The sequence below is a fragment of the Uloborus diversus genome, chromosome 1 (genome assembly GCF_026930045.1).
Source record: "Uloborus diversus isolate 005 chromosome 1, Udiv.v.3.1, whole genome shotgun sequence".
Lineage (NCBI taxonomy): Eukaryota > Metazoa > Arthropoda > Arachnida > Araneae > Uloboridae > Uloborus > Uloborus diversus.
The window spans coordinates 96068400-96086764 of record NC_072731.1 but is presented as its reverse complement, the minus strand read 5'-3'; the positions used below and the strand labels follow the sequence as shown (position 1 = coordinate 96086764).

Below are 18365 nucleotides of genomic sequence, written 5' to 3'. Positions count from 1 at the left end.
AGCAAGCCGGAGAGGACGATACATAATGGCTACTGACAGGTATCATCAGGAGCAGGTATGGTGCATCCCTATTTCCGCGGAAACCGATAATAGAGTCCCTCCCACTGAATTAGGAATATGCAGTCGGACTAGAAAAAAAGCAATAGTTCCTTTCTGTAATGTTGAATTGCTGACCATGTGTCTCGTTAGGACTTATGTTTATTGTAAATGAACTCTTAATAGGCTGTTTCTGCCCAGAGACAACATTGAGTACTCCTCTTTTGAACAACCAGCAATAGCACAACGAAGTAGTAATGCTCATAATATGCTAAGGTTACTGATAAGGAAACACCAAGAGCGAAAATTTAGTTAAAATAATAAAAGGTGGAAAATTGTGGAAAAGTTTTTCTGGGACGCGGCATCGGTTGTCGCAGTATTGAACTGTTGTTTTAACGAATTGCTTGTATTAAAATTCATACTTGGATTCTTGGTTTTTTCACACTTGGAAGTTTTGTTAAGAAACAAATGTGGCGATTTTGTTGGACTGGCGCTTTAAAGGGCGGGCGCAAAATTGGTGTTTGACTTGATTTATTTCGCAATTGTTTTGATATTTTAAATATAAGTATTGTCGAGTGAATATGAAGCGTCGACTTACAGATTATTTTAGTAAAAGCAATACGCATATAACTGATGATTTCCAAGGACACGATGGAGTTAGTATCGATAAAATACCATCAGATTCCAAACAGCCGTGTTCTAATAATGGACTACTACAACGCATGCCGACTACATCTAACGTTGAGAATGTGAACAACTGTACAGCTGGATGTGAGACTTCTAAAGAACAAGTAAATATATTTTCTTTAAAATTCAGCTATATTTTAAATATGTTATAACATACCAACTGTATATTGATATACAAAAATAAAATTAAAATTATCGTTTAAAGCATAAATAAGTAAAATAGTAATCATGATTGCTGGTACATGGGGGGGGGGGGTCATGTTAGCAGGAACCCCCTTTTTCAATGTAAAAAAAGTGTGAGATTATGGAGTCTAAGACGTTTAACGAATTTCTGCATCCATAAGCTTGCACTTTTTTTTTTTTGCATTGAAAAATCTTTTTTTTTTTTTTACCCCAAAACATGGGCAAAAGATGAGGTGATTTCAAAGCAATCTGATAAAAATCAGGTGCCTTTGTTCAATTTTTAATTCATTTATTTATTTTTCACATGTTAAGTTTCAGCATTTTATACTGAGGGTTTTTTTTTTTTTGCAATACTACTATAGTTTTTTCTCTCTTCTACATTGGTACTCTCATAAGTTGAAAAAAATAAAGGTGTGAATTTAGAATGTTTGCTAATGAATTAGACAAATTTTTTGAAATTTACTAAAACTTTGAAAAGGAATCTTATTTGTTCATATATTATTAAATAACTATCTTTTTGCATGAGAAAGATAGTTTCGTTTTCAGAAAATTGGTTTAACCATAAAAAATAATGAAAAATTACAGTGCTTAAATTTAAGATTTTTAAATTTTTTTTCTAGAGAATAATTCTTAAAATCGTGAGTGTTCGTAAATAGAGTTTCGTAAAATTGAGTGTCAACTGCATTTTAAATGCATTTAAACCGTTTTGAACATTCAAGATTTTTTGTATCAGGTAAATTATTTCTATTTGAATGTATTTTTAAGATAGGAATATGTATTATAATTTGTAGGGAATATATTAAATTACTTAACTTATAAATGTATTTTTTTTTTAGAATCCTACTGATATAACATCTTTAACAAATTATCAATTATATGATATTGGATTAGCTGTTGGAAAGATTTTAGATGACGATAAAAAGCTGAAATATTTAAATGAAACATGGAAGCCTCCGGTGAGTTATAGCTTTCCAACAAGAGCTGAAGGAAAGCAGAACCGTAAATTTAGACGAGAATGGTTGGAGCAGTACAATTGGCTTGCTTACAGTGAGCTTTCGTCTGGTGGATTTTGTAAAATGTGCGTTCTGTTTGCACCAACTGGAGCTGGAATTGGAAATCAGGTGAGAAATTCCATCAGTTCATAAGTGGCATTTTTCAGAATTGAATTGAATTTTTTTTTTAATAGTGTCAATATTCTTTATAGGCAAAATAATAGTTTAAGCGCTCTTCTCGATATTTTTTTTCTGTTTTTTTTTTTTTGGTTTATTTCTTAGATTCTTCCATTAAGTGGTGGTCAAAAGTTCTTTTCGGCTATTTCATTTATACTGACTGTCGTTATTAAGTACATTTGAAAAATAGAAAAATTCAAGATAAGAAAGACCGCGATCTTTTAAAAAACGGGAATCGCGCAACCCCGCGCCTTAGTGCGAACTCAGCTTTAGGTTTTACGCAAATCTCATGACCCACTGAATACATTTTCACGATGTCAATATCGATCAAGCTTCCATCATTCACAAGCCAAAGGAAGAAATAGACCAAAACAACCTCGTAGATAGAAAAATTATTATTAAAACAGTTCATTTAAATTAATTTTTAATTATTTTTGAAACATCAATGACAAAATATCTATGTTAACAGTTTTAACGTCGATGGCATAAATACATCATATTTTTTACATATGTTTAAGGCTTGTAAACTAAAAGTTATCATATTAGACAAGTAAATTCATAAGCTGTATTTATTCATAACAAATTTATTTTTTTAATTGTCTAAGCAAAGTCCATAAAAATAGGAAGAATGGTAATTTTAATGAATTATTGAAATTACCTCAATTCGAAATCAAGTAATACAAAGGAATAAGCAACTCATGCATACTGTTAAAAGATAAAACCTCGAATATCAACATAAATTAGTTTGAATTATTTCGAAAGACTTTTGCTTCTAATGTTCCACCCGGTTCTTAACCCGTTCGCACCCAGCGTCACGCGGACGCTACGCAACGATTCCTCTCCTATCAGCCCAGCGTCACTTATCCGCTACGCGCTCTGATCGACGCTGTAGTCCCAGCGTCACGTATATGCTTTCTCGAAATGGAACGATTGAATTGAATATTTAAATGATACTAGATGGCGCTAAATGGCTATAACTTTGATCATATTCGAGTCACATGGTATTTGACCTTCATGTACACGCTTTAGTTTCTTATTTGGGCCTCTCAATGGGATAGATTTTTTTTTTATGTAAACAACAGTGAATCACTGCTCTGCGCATATGATTTATGAGGTCTCAATTGCTCTTGCTTATATCTTTGCTTCTCTTTTTTTTACGAGTAATTGAAAGAGATATACATCTAGCTGAATAAATTATGGGGGAGGGAAGGAAGGTTAAAATATTTTTGCGTATGTGTTCCAGACTTTTGGGATTCCCCGTTCAATGAGAGTACAGGAATGAGTTCAAGAGGCCTGAAGTTTATGATTATTTTTGAATCCTTTCTGATATTGTTCTTCTGTATTTATTCTTTTTCATTTGGGGATGGGAAACTGCAATAAAAATGATTAGCGAAGTGAGTGAAAGGGAATGTTTTCGAGTGAATTATGAAGCAGTTTTGAAACTTGTCGCGTGGGAAATATAACTAGTTTAAATTCGTTGACCTAAGTTGTTTTAATCAAAATTACATAAGGAACATATTTTTTTGTTACATTTCTTTTTCTTTGATTCCACACTCACGATGTCAAACTCTAACTTTGTTTTTGTGCACATATTATTTAATTTTGTGCACATGGTTAAAGTTTTAGTATTCTACTTATTTCGTTCCTTCTAATAATGTAATAGTCTTTATATTAGTAATTAGTAATCAGTAGTACATTGTTTGAACAAAATTAAAATTTCAAGCCATTATTTTGAGATGCTGATTTTATATGAATATTTTTGTTCAGTTAGGCTTAACTGCTGTAAATGCTCGGGCCGATGGCGGCGTTCCATTTCAGAACGTTCGGTCCCGTAGCTGCGCTTCGTTTTCCGAGCGCTGGTCCTCAAGGGGTTAACACCTAAATTGGGATATTAATTGAGCGTCAAATTTTTTTTTTATATTGCAGTTTAATAAGATGTTTATTTATTTTCAGGTGCTTAAAACATTCGTTAAGGAGCCGTTGATTAAGTTTAAGAAAGCTACAGAAGAACTAAAATATCATCAAACTACCCAATACCATCAATTTTCTGTGGAAAAAGCCCTGCATTTTAAACAATCCATGGAGCCTATTCCTGGAAGTTCAGTAAGTCATGTTGGCCTCCTGATAGACGCTAGAAAAGCCTCTATAATAGAGCAAAATTTAAAACGCTTGAAGCCTATAGTAAAAACCGTACTGTTTTGTGCCCATAACAATCTGCCTTTGAGAGGTCATAGGGATGACGGCAATTTGAACAGCAGGGAAGAGCAAGAAAATGCATTAAGAGGAAACCAGGGTGTTTTCAAAAGTCTATTGGCTTTTAGAATTGATGCTGGTGATGAAGATTTGAAAACGCACCTTACCACTTGCAGAAAAAACAGTACACATATCAGCAAAACAATCCAAAACGACATAATCGAATGCATTGGCGATTATATCCGTTCGGAGATTACGAGTAGTATACAAAAAGCCAAATACTTCTCAATAATATGTGATGAAACCACAGATGAAAGTAAGAAGGAGCAGCTTACGTTTTGTGTGCGATATGTGGACATAGACAGTTTCACAACCAGGGAAGATTTCCTTGGATTCGTGGAACTCAAAGCGACAACTGGTTTATCGATTAAATCCGCAATAGACGAAGAACTGACAAAACTGAATTTGTCTTACAAATACCTCTGTGGACAAGGCTACGATGGAGCAAGCAACATGTCTGGGCCATTTAAGGGCGTTCAAGCTCTAATTTCCGAGCAGCAACCCCTCGCCATTTATACTCATTGTTTCAGCCATTCCCTGAATTTGTGCATCACAAAAAGCTGCCAAATTCCTGTTATAAGAAACGTAATGGGAACAGTTGAGACTGTCTCTGTGTTTCTCTCGGCTTCTGCGCACAGAACAAATGCATTAATCGATGTTGTAGAAAAGCAAGACTTTTCGGAAACTAAAAAAAAGAGATTGAAAGCACTTTGCCCTACACGGTGGGTAGAAAGGCATGACAGCCTAATAACATTTAAGGAACTACTTGTTCCTGTTGTGACTGTGCTGGAAAGTTTACATACAACTGCCTCTTCCGAAGCGTCAACAAAAGCATATATGTTAAATGCTTCAATAAAAAGGAGTGAATTTATTGTTGGCGTCGAAATATCAGTGTACTGTCTCAGTTTGACACTGAGGCTAAGTCAGCAGTTGCAAAGCCCGAAGCAGGATTTGTCTTCTGCATTAGCTAATGTGTCTCAAGTTTTGGACACTTTTCGGAGTGTAAGACAAAACGCAGAACTCGAATTTCAAACTATTTACAAAAACTGCCTTGAAATTGCTGAAGAATTGGATCTGGAGTTAGAAATACCCAGATCAGGAAAGCGTAAAAGTGCTCGAGACTGTACACCTCCAGAAAATCCAGAAGTTTATTTCAGACGAACAGTCTTTCTTCCTCTGATAGATCACTTCATTTCCGAGATTGATTGCAGATTTAGCAGAGATTTTCTTGGAGTGCTTCCCCTCGAAGGTCTAATTCCATCGAACTTGTCGAGGTATACTGACAAAAATATTATAACTGCTGCAGAAAAATACAGGAATTTTACAGATGAACTAGGAAGTTTGAGCTTGCTATTAGCAGAAATCAAGATGTGGAGGAATAAATGGCTGCCGATATGCGGTCCTCCTACAACAGCTATCGGGGCACTGAAAGAGCTAGACCCTTCGTTTTTCCCATCTATTGCTGTTCTTCTCCAAATTTTCGCAACAATCCCAGTAACGACTTCAACAGCTGAACGTAGTTTTTCTACCTTAAAAAGGATAAAAACCTATTTAAGAAGCACAATGGGAGAAGTACGGTTAAATTGACTTGCTCTAGCAAATGTGGCAAGAGATAGAGATGTATCTGTCGACAAAATAATTGAACTCTTCTGCAAAAGTAAGAAGAGGAGAATGTGCTTGGAAAACTGGGAACATGTCAAATAATGTTTAAAGTATTTTTTTTTTTGTTTTAAACTAGAGTAACAAATTAAATCATTTTATTTTCTTACAACTAATGTGCCGACTGTGTTTTTGAAAAATTGTTTCATAATCATTTTAAAAAATAAACTCTTTTGACAATTTTTTAGTGTATTTCATGTTTTACAAGTTAAAAATAAACATATGCTTATTTTAAATAACAAATGTCGTAACATTCTCGTGAAAAGGATGCTGAACGATATTATACTGGACTTTTTTTTTTTTTTAACAGACCTAAGTTAGCCCCCCCCCTTGTCCAAGTTCTAGATCCGCCACTGATTGGAATTGACTAAAAATATTTACTGCATATGCTATGTCTGGACGAGTTCTATTTGCTACAAATGCTAAGCAACCTACTAAATTTCTATACGGATATTTTGTCATTTCTTTTATTTCATCATCAGTTTTAGGACAATCAACATTTGAATAAATGACTCCTTTGCTAATGGGTAAAGATGCTACAGGAATGTTAAAATTTTCGAAACGTTCATAAATTTCCTGAATATATTCTAATTGACTTAAATACAAATCATTTTCTTCGTTTAAGAAATCTACCCCTAGCAATTTGCGTGTTTTTCCTAATACTTTTAGATCGAAGTATTCATTCAACATGTTGATTGCGCTATTTATATAACATTCATTTTTACCAAATAAAACAATGTCGTCGACATAAAGAAGTAAAATTACATATTCATTGAAATAAACACAATTACAACTTGAAAATTTAGAAAAACCAATTTTATACAAAACTTTTTCCATTTCATAATACCATAAACGGCCACTTTGATGTAAGCCGTATATAGCCCTTTTGAGTTTACAGTATAAATGTTCTTTACCTTTAATTTCAAAACCTGGAGGTTGTGTCATAAATATGGTTTCCTCTAAAGGTGCATACAAATACGCGCATTTAATATCACATTGAACATGCATCCATTTTTCACATACTACCAATAGTGCGAAAAAAAATCTAATTATGCCGAATTGGACCACCGGAGAGTAGGTCTCCCAAAAATTTAGGCCCCTGATCTGAGTATGACCTTGAGCACATAATCTACTTTTGAAACGTACTACCTGGCCTTCCTCATTCTTCTTTACCGAATAAACCCATCTCGATCCTATTGGTACCGTATTTTCAGGCAATTCAGACAATTTCCACACCTCGCGATTTAACATCACGTCATATTCCTCTTTCATTGATGCCTTCCATTGATCCCATTCTTTTGATTTTAATGCCTGTTTGTAAGTACTCGGAACTTTAATATCCTCCGCTAGTCATGAAGAATTCAAATCTACCTTTGGTCTATTAGCGGAAATTTCACCTTCAAATAGGTCCTTACCTACGAAACTAAACATATTTGGATCATACGCGATATTATGTTTATTGCAATATTTGTGAACATCATGCATGGATCTTAATCTGGTATTTTTCCCTTTCTCAAAAAAATAAATATCATTCCTAGAACTATCCGTCCTGGGTCTAACTTTTCTAACCCAAGTTACACTTTTTAAAGGTTTACTTTTCCCGTCAACTTCGCTTTCTGATTCTGATTGTAATTCGCTTTGACTAGTTTCCCCCTCCTCACTGAAAACAGATTCTTCTGCCGTCTCGTCAAGGTCAGAACTTTCGACTTGAGTGAGAGGCCAATTTGGGGTGACTTTTTCTTTCTCTTTTACGCTCGCGAATTCATCTTTGTAGAAAGTGTTTTCTTTGAAGGACACGTCTATGGATTCTATAATTTTATTGAGTTCAGGAACAAAAATACGATATCCTTTTCGTTTAAAAGCATAACCGACCAACACTCCTTTTTGAGCTTTTGCATCTAGTTTATTTCTTAAATTCTTTTGTATAGCTACGAATACAACTGTGCCAAATGCTCTTAAATGACGAGCCGAAGGTTTTCTGCCTCCGTACAGTTCAAAAGGTGTCTTTTTCTGGTTTTTGTGGCAGACGCGATTCCACGTATAGACAAAATATAACATGGCTTCAGGCCAGAAATTTTGTGGTAATCCGCTTTCTTGAAGTATTACGCGAGTTGCGTTAGCTACCACCCTGTTAAAGACTTCCGCTACTCCATTTTGCATCGGAGTAAATGGTACAGTTAATTCGTGCTTTATGCCCTTTTCTTTACAAAAATCATCAAACTCATTGTTTACAAACTCAGATCCATTATCTGTTCTTACAAATTTTACATTTTTACCAATAAAGTTTTCTGCTCTTAAAATATGGTACTTCAAAATTTCAGGAACTAGGCTTTTATTACAAATTGGATAAAGTGAACATCTCCGAGAAAAATCATCGATTATGGATAAATAATATCTTTCTCCATTCCTTCCCTTGACACTATATGGTCCCCAAACGTCAGCGTGAAGGAGTTCAATCGGTCGTTTCGACCGAATATTATCTATAGACTTAAAACTAACGCGTTTGAACTTTCCGATTTTACAATTGTCACAATTTAGTTTTATACTTTTAAATTTGGGTAAACCATTAACGGATTTTAAATCACCGGTTTGTCTGATAGAATCTACGTTCACATGAGCAAATCGCTTATGCCAAGTTTCCAAATCTACTGAATTATTTTCAGGAATGGGATTCTTATCTACATGATTATTCTCAGAGATTTCATTATCCACAGTTTCAACAATATACATGCCATTTTCAAGTTTTGCTTTAAAAATTGGACCCTTTTGGCTAGATACCTCCACGAAACCTCCTCCCCCTACAAATTTTGCACCACCCTGGTCAAATTTAGTACCAGATAAAATATTACGACGTAATTGGGGAGAATACAATACATTTTGTAAAATTACAGTTTTTTCACCAAAATTAACTTTAACATCTCCTTTTCCGACAATTGGAAAGGTTTTCTCCTTTACTGCTACCGCCATACGAACATCCCGAACTTTCTCAAAATTCACGAACCAGTCCTTTCTAAAGGAAAAATGATGAGAGGCGGCTGTATCAAAGCTAAATAGGTTCCTAGATCGCCCTGTGCCTGAATGACTTAAATTAGCTTCAGAGACAAAATATAATTCGTACTCACGTCTGTCGTTGGAAAATGACCGTCTCCGTCCTTTGGAATTCCATCGGCGACCTCGACTTCGGTTTCTACTTCGGTTCCATCGATTGGGTCTGTCACTCCTCTGCTGGGGTGAGACTTCTCGGGGATAACCTCGTTGAGTCGTTTGGTGGTTCCGTGGTGGATGACACTTTTTCAGGTTTGGGCATACACGCTTAATGTGGCCCTGTTCGCCGCACGAGTGGCAGATAATCTTTGTCATATAAGCGTATGAATTGGCTTCTTTCTCCATATTAAGGTTCTGGCGACCCTCTTCTACTATCAGATCAATGACAACCTTATCGAATCTAAACTCAGGTGCAGGACGTGTGAGAATGTTCTGGACAATATTGTCATATGATCGAGGTAAATTTTGGAGAAGGTGAAACGTCAGGTAATCCTCGGGAAACTCTGGATAAGCTAATTTTATGTTATCAAAAATTCGTTGAAGGCGAGCGGCGAATAAATTTAATTTTTCGCCCTTTTCAAGATGGCACTGATTTAATTGATTAAAATTTTGCATTTGAACACATCGATTATTAGGGAAGAAATGATCCCTTAATTTCTTCCATGACTCCGCAGGATCTTCTATATTTTCAATGATTTTCTTTAAACTTTGGTTGATGTTTAAAAAAATAATTGACAGCGCGGCTCTTCTTCGTATTTCGTAATCGCGAACATCTCTAGCGGTGATTTCGGCTTCTTTGCTGATAACGGGCACTTTTTCCGATCCATCTACAATGGACCACGCATTCCTGTCCATAAGAAGGAATTTTGCATTTATTGCCCATTCCGTATAATTTTCATTCGTAAGTGGCTCTATGGTAACCCCAGAAGTAGCCATTATAAATCTTGACTTTTAAATTCGCATGCGCGATAAAAAGAGTCTTGGATGAAAAAAAATCCTACAGTTCCATTAGGTAGAAAAAGAGTTCACTTCCAAAAAATTTCCGCTTCAAATATCAACTAGTGTAGCTTTTCCACAAGCGTCCGAGATCTCTATGAAATTTCGTAATTTGACTGAAGAACATCGGTAAAGGAAACGACTAACACCATTTTCTAACACATCGCTTGTTACGGCCTCCCCGAATAAAACTTTCTTGCACAGCGGTATTTGCTTGGAAAAAAAAATAAAATTTTATTCTCAAAAAAATTTACAACTGATTCACTTTCAAAGAACTCTACAGGGGAAAGGCAGTCTGGGCCCATAACCCCTTGTTGGATGGGAAGGTATGATTGAAACTAACTCTTGCCCAAACAACGTAATACATTTAGCAGAGTGAAATTGGAGTTCGTAAATCAGTATAATTGAAGACGAATAGCTCATTAAACATCAATTAATTTATTAAAAGATAAAAAACAAAGTATATGGCTTTGACAAAAAGTAAATAAGGATAAGTATATCATTATTGCAAATACCCCGTTGACCTAGACTAATAAGTATTATCAATTGACCCGACTATCGTTCATGAGGAACGAAGTCTTCAATGGGCAAACGTCATACTACTTCAATTAAACAAAAAAAAGGCTAACAGCCTAAGCTTGCTGAACAGACAGCAAGTTGGCTTGCCTGACATGAGCCAACGCGTCTAGGCTGTGCAAGAAGTGAGAGAGAGATCAACTGATAACAGCTTTGCTTATATTCAGAATCTCATTAGCATATCTTCACTTCAATTGCTACCTGATCGTGATCTTCAGTGGCCAAGCCCGAAGCGTGTGTACGTGACGTCACATGTTCAAGAAGAATCGACGTTAAATTAGTCACGTCATGGGCAACGCCCACTACACGTGCCGTTCTCTATTCCAAGACTATTACGTCACGGATTCTAGCGTTCGTTAAGGAACAATGATATGAAAACTGCAAAATATGTAAAATGTTATCTAACATACAAAATGATAATAAACTTTCACTTAGATTGACATACTATGTCTATCAAATATACTGATTTAAGATTGCAAAATGAGCAATTTTCACACTCATATGAGAAAATGTTTCGTTTTTTGCGATCGCGATTTTTGCGTTGGGCCACAGCCATCTTAACACAAGGCCTGCGCGCTCATTCAACATGGCCGCCCGTGAAGGCGGTTTGTTTACATCCTCATAATAGCTGTGAGCATTATGTGTAGTGAAATTTAGACTTACTACACCGCTAGTAGAAGTGAACTTGCAAATAAAAATGTCCACAGCCCTGAAGTTGGAAAGAAAAACACGTGAAGCATTTTTCCTCATGGAAAATCTGTTATTTATTATCCACAAAGGATTACTTAAGTTGACGAACAACATCTTCATTGATATTAAAAAACATTTAGAAGAATAGACAAAGATTAGCCGCTAAAATACAACGATACATTCAGTTTTTACGAACATGCTGATTCCAAGGAATATATGGCATTAACGTAACATACAAAAATAGGGCCTAAAGGCGTTTTATGACTTTAAAATTGACATCACGTTGTATTACGCCCTGCCAGGAGTAAAGGGCACTGGCAGACATCACGAAATCACGTACAACACATTTTGCGGGCTATGTGAGGTGAAAGAGCTCGAAGTATTTAAAGGTCTTCACATGGCTTTCAAATTAAGAATATGCAAAATACAAGATGTTTGGTTTTGCCAATGCAAGAAAGTTAAAGATATGTTTGCCAATCAAAAAGTAACTCAATCTACAAAAAAATTCTCGCGGTTATAAGATACAATGAACTGGTGACTCGGTTCACCCAAAAGTTCATTCACTTGACTGAGTCATTGCAACCGATCGCACACATGACGTCACAACGTGATGCAATGTTTACATCGAAAAAGGATTGATACTGCATGATGCAAAAACGTGTTTTTTTTTTTTTTTTTTTCAAATTAAGTGATTCTTTCACTTTTTGTGAAAGTTTAAATTAAAAATCTAACAATAGCTCTACCATGAATAAAAATTTAGATTTTTTTATAATCCATTAAAAAAAACAGTTAATTTTTACATGAAATACTCCGATACATCTCTAAATTAAAAATTTATATTGTTCGAGTTTGAATATCGACACAAATAGTTCTTAAATATTTAAACTAAATTAAAATTCATGCTTGACACATTAAATATTATATTCGCAATAAATATATAGATAATGAATAAAAATGAAAATTTTAATAGGTAAAAAGAAAATACACTTCAACTTCAAATCTTAATGCAAAAGAAAGTACGAAATAAATTTTGCTTACTATAAATTGTAAAATGATTAAGACAGACGGGGAAGATAAACGGGAAGTGCATATTTCTTATTCATAAACTAATAAATATTTTGCATTTTTCACACGAATGATTTACAGTAGTATTGATTTCCTTTGATAAAAATACAGACAAATGAAAAAAAAATAAGATGGAATAAAATAAACCAATATTTAGCCATATTTCTAAATGTTACAAACAAAAGAAACAGCATACATTTTTGAGAAAAAAATCACTCCAATACCCAATAATAATTACAAAACATCTGAACAATTGAAACAAACTAAACAATTGGTATAAAAGGACAATACTGATGCTTATATTTCAGAGTAAAAAATATAATTAGATCTATCATGAGTTATCTGCAAATTTTTTTTTTTTTTTTTTTGAGAAGTTATTCAACAGCATGTTATTAATCGTTTGCATAATATTTCTCAAAATCAAGAAAATGGTGTGAGAGCTAAGCTTGTAATGATCATGTACCACATTTCTAATGCATGGCTTGCTAATAGTTGTTAAAAGCTTTAATTCATTTTCATTTGATATGAATTCCTCCAAAAAAAAAAAAAAAAAAAATCCACAACATTTTAAAATACATTTATACAAATAGAAGCTGGGTTTAAAAGAAAAAGTTGGTGTTTTTCAAAAGTCACGATTTCATGTATCTATTAAACTGCACTCTTCAGAGAATTCATATTAAAAAGCTCCTTGAAATTTTAGTTACAAAAAATATTCATTTACCAAAGTGAGGGCAAAAAGCTTCGTCATTAAAATCGAAAGTAATAAACGTGTATTACATGAAAAAAACATAAATAAAAATGTGTACCTTTCAATAATAGAGTACAGTACCTTACAGAAATAGAATCTGCTTTAAAAGTTAAAACAGTTGCTCTTTTTAATGAACCGCGATCTAATGTATATATTAAACAGCACTCTTCAGCCAACTCATGTTAAAAAGTTCCTTGAAATAATAGTTACAAAAAATAATCATAACACAAATTGAGGGCAAAAAAGCTTCGTCATTAAAATCGAAAGTGATAAAAATATGTAGCATGAAAAAACATACATAAAAATTCATCCCTTACAAGTAAAAAATCCTTAAAATACTATTTAACAAGTACAGTAAAACTCCTCTAATACTGACACTAACAAGACAAAATTTTTTGTTCGCAATAGAGGGGTGTCCGCATGACAGAGGTTTAGTAATACCTTTTAATTTTACCTTAGAATCGAGGAATTAAATACTGTCCACATAGGAGGGGTATCCGTTAGGAGGGATTTTAATGTATTTATTTTTATTATCAATTCTGCTTAAAAATAACCATTGGTAACCACACTTACCTTCTTAACATTTTTAAATCCAACAATAGTAGCTTCAAACATATTTGGAGATATTAAACATTTGATACGTTAAATTTTCACCAATTAAGTATCCCAACGGCATATAATGTAAACTTGACGAAGCGTAACAATTTAGCACAGTCAAATACAAAGAACAAAAAAAAACATCATTTCAAGTCTCTATAAAGACAGTTGATAACGTATTCACACATTTGGAATAAATATTACTTTGCTATTTGATACTAAAGTTGTGAGATGAAATACAATATTGCATCCGCAACGAGCAGCTACTTGAAGTCCACAACACTGTTTGAACTAAAGGGATTTCCCCGCTCAACGCCTGCTTGAGGTCACGTGACATCGATTGCGCAATACAACGCGTAGGCCTGATATATAGAAGGCTGTGGTTGGGTTTATTTGCTTGCGATTTATTATTATTATTATTATGTAATTGCCAATGCTAATTGGGAAGGGGGGGGGGGGCTGTTTGCTTTTTTCACTAAGAAAAATTTCCAGGAAAACAAAAGTTAAGGCAGTGCTTTTTGCTTGATCAATCAGAGGCACTTGTTTTATATTTTATGGTAAAACCCATTTTTAAAGTAAGTTTTGAGTTAATCTCATTGTAACTGACCAAATAGTTTCTCACATAACTGAGTCTTGCAAGTGTATTATTTGAAAATAATTTTACAATGATAAAATCACAAAAGAATTAGGGCAAAAATAACCAATTTATTCTATTTCATGCTATCCCCCCCCCCCCCCAAGTATAAATATTTTTATATTATTCATTTATGCACTAAGATTTTCTGTTTAAAATTTAAGGGACTCATTTTTTCCACCAAAGGACCCAAATCTATTTCATTCATGGGTCCCTGGGTATGTTACGGATAGTTGAGCGCGAACACTGAATTCAGCATGTAAAAGTCAAATGTGGATAATTTTGGACATTTCAATAGAAAACAAATTACTTAACTATTGAAAATAATTAACAAGTGCTTTCCGAACTGCCGCTGTTTATTGTTTTTTGTTTCCTTATGGTGGTGGTTACTCCAAGATCCGAGAGCAATTATTACTTTTGGATTTAAAAGTTAAAGTTACAGTTAGTAACAGCTGAAGGAAGGAATTAGCAATCGTAATTTTTTTTAAAATGATTATAAACTATTCAACTGTTCTAGGAAGTAATTCATGAATGTTTCGAAGTTTTTATTGTTGTGACAGTAAGACATTTGAACCAAGGAATAACAGTATATATCCAACGACTGTATCCACTGATGCTTTGAAGCAATAACATGCATTTTAGTTTTGAAAAAATGCCCTTTTCTCAAAAAAGTACCCTTTTTTTAAAAAAACAACACCCTGCCCTTTTTTAATCCTGGGAGAAGCCCTGAAGTTCACATAAAATTTGGCTATGCCCATTACATATAATTTATTACATCTTTTTTTTTTTTTTGTCATTTTCTATTAACTAAAATAAAACCTAGATCAATATAGTCATACTGTGCTATGAATAATGCAGCAAGAAAAAATTATTATTATTTTCAAACAAACTCATCCAATGCCATAGCAAAATTGTTCAAGTAAATATTCCTATTCTCATTTCATAAAAAAAACATTTAATTCACAACATATAAAAATATCAGTTTTCATGTCTCTAATTAATAAAAAATGGCAGACGTGATGTACCAGATGTAGTTTAACTGTTGTACTATAAAAATCGAATATAGGATTCCAAATAACTGAAGATAAAAATAAAACACATTTTCTGCGGTTGTTTTGTATGTACCTTAATAATTAGAATTTGGATAGTAATGTAACAGTAAAACTTCTATATTACCTTAAATATTTATCTTTACACATAAATACTAGAGATGAAATTCTGAAGCCACCTGTTTCAATTACTTCAATGTCAATATATTAAAGAAGCTTTAATCAACCTTTTCCGTAAAAATACTTTTCATCAGATTTTATGATGCAGTGAAATGAAAACAGAAAATAACTAAAAAACAAAAAGAAAAAGTACATCAAAAAGTACCTTTTCCAAAGGAATGAACATTGAACACTTCTTACACAGTTTTCGACTCCTTGTATATATTTTCAACATAAAATAATCCCACATATTGTCTGCAATCAAAGTTGCAATTTGCAAGAAAAATCCTTAAAAATTTACTTACTTTTGAATACAAATCAGATGCTTTAAGAAAATGAGCACTAGCTTCTTCATATTTTTCTTGGAAAAAATAAAAGCAGCCTAAGTCATATGAAATCTGAAATGCAGAATGTAATTTAAAATCACGCAAAAAACACAAAAAAAGAAAGCATCTTTTTTGCTGTGCTAAAAAACACTATAAAAGCTGGTAAATCAAACCATTTTTGAAAAAGAAAAGGAAATTTCTTTCCAAAAGACCTCATAAGCAAATAACAAACAAACGCTATAAAAAGGCCTTCGAGTAAGAAGAATAACAAAAATGCATGACATGCTTTCAAAAAGTGAATTCCCTTTTCACGAACTTTATATGAAATGAAAGTTGTATAACCAAAAAATACAGATATAAATACAAAATTCACACTTATTTAACGTCTGTAAAACTGCAAGTTTTTGCAAGTTAAAGGTTCATAAAATCAAGCATCAACTGTATGGGAAAACAATAAGGATAAGTTAATTTACCCTGTTTTTTTTAAAACTATTTACAACAACAAAAATGATGCGGCAGTTCAATGGTAGATTATTTACATTTTAAAAAGCACTGCAACTAATGTAGCTGTGCAACATCTTATCCAAGGGGAAAAACTGAAATTTAATTACAAAAAATGACATCAAAATATGAATTGAATATTTGCTCAAAAACATATCAACTGTTCTGCCATGGGCAGAAAAAGAGCAGTAACTGCATTTTTTTAAAATCAGTTTTGTCATCTATTGCTAATGTACAGAAGCTTTATTGTACAAGCTTACTTATTTGGTTTCCCCTGAAAAAAATGCGTGAAATAAAGTCTACTTTCAACATTTCCCTACAGTTAGTATTAAATCCAACATACATTTCTTCAAATATCTCGAAAGCTCATTTCTACAGATACTGTCCTTCACCTGCCTACAACAGTATTGCTGCCTTTTTCAGTTTCGAAAACAAACTTTTAGCCAAAAGTTTTTGTGGAAAATAGCATGTTTGAACTTACATAACGCAATATACTTAATTTTAAAACTTATTAAATAGGGTTTCCAGACAGTTTTCATTTGAAGAAACAAAGAAAAAGTAGGCACTCATGAGTGAGGGTTCAGGCAGGGTATGGCGAAGGGATTGGGTTTTCACTGTTTTAACAAATATAACAATTTAAAGTTCTAGCAAAACAAAAATAAAAGAGTCTTTTAGGTAAATGTGAAATGCACATTTGGAGAGGATTACATAATCTATGTTTCTTTCTTTTTTCTTTCTTTCTTTTTTTTTTCACTTGTCTATACCATTTTCCTTTTCTTTTTTCCCCTTAAATAAATAATCAATTTGAATATATAAAAAGTCGCAAATTACGTCTTGAGGTAACTATAAGAAAGGTACGTTGAGGAGTTGCAAAGCTAGATATAGGTCGCTGCTGATTCCTTGCTTGAAACAAACTGCATAAAAAACCACTTCTGTGTTATGAGTAGATATTTGATACATTTCAACATAGAGAAAACTTTAGGGCCAAACAATAAAATAGACATCACTGAAGAGCTTTAAGGAGTTTCGGAGATTTTAAGGAACATATGCTTTCTTTCCATCAAGAGCCATCAAAGTAACACTGCAGTTTTGATACTTGAAGCTCAGTTATATGTGAACTACAGACAAAGAAAGTAATCATAAAAAGTTTTGAATGTTAATATATGATTCAGAAAATGTTTACCTGACAAATTACATCATCTGACTTTAACATTAGACCTTGATCCCACTTATGATCAGGATTTGGACATTCTTCAGTTAAAGTACCAAAGCAATTCATTAATGGCATACGAACTGGATCTCCATTTTTTAAAATAGCTTCTAATAAATTGCATGCTCTCTCTGTCTCTTCATTAAGCTAAGACAGAAAACAAGTGAAAGATATTTGATACTATAAAAGAAAAAAAAAATCTACAACATGCATACTGACTATATTTCACGCTGTTTCATCACATACACTGACTGAATAGTATCTGTTATGGCTTAAATATATGAACACAATAACACGAGATCCTATTCATGCATTAGAAGCTTATTTTTAACAGATTTGAACTCATTTCTGAAACAAGTGTACTTAAGAAAAAAATAGTACTCTGAAGTGCTCATTTCAAAATACTTCATTTCTAAAAGAGTGTAAAACAATATGCCCTTGATTTCTTTCTTCGTACTTTGGCCGATCGTCTCCAGCCACTTTACGAATTCGATGGCCAAAGCCCGAAATCAAGAAAATTTTGGGCTTTGCCAGTTAAGTTTTCGGTAATGTTGGCCAGTTCGCGAATTGGCAAACCAATTCGCAAACTGGCCAATTTCGGGCTTTGGTCGTAACATATCCATGGACTAAGGTTTAAAAAAAGAAACTGCTGTTTAAATTGAAACAACTAACTCTTTTATAAACACTTTTCTGAAATTTAAAGGTATAACTTAATGCATAATACCCAAGCTTTGCCTTCAATTGACAAGTTAAACCACACCACTGTTGTGGATTCTTGCTGG

The 18365-nt window shown here is 33.5% G+C and overlaps 1 protein-coding gene across 2 annotated transcripts in view; it reads right to left on the bottom strand.

The window, feature by feature from the left end:
- The window catches only part of LOC129231125 (integrator complex subunit 8-like), a 79888-nt gene that overhangs the window by 36463 nt on the left and 25060 nt on the right, over positions 1-18365 (bottom strand). For both annotated transcript variants that reach the window (XM_054865375.1, XM_054865382.1), the window contains exons 7-8: positions 17557-17730; positions 15852-15944 (exon numbers count right to left, since the gene is read on the bottom strand). In XM_054865375.1, coding sequence (XP_054721350.1) covers positions 15852-15944; positions 17557-17730 — 267 coding nt within the window. The remainder of the gene's footprint in view (positions 1-15851; positions 15945-17556; positions 17731-18365) is intronic.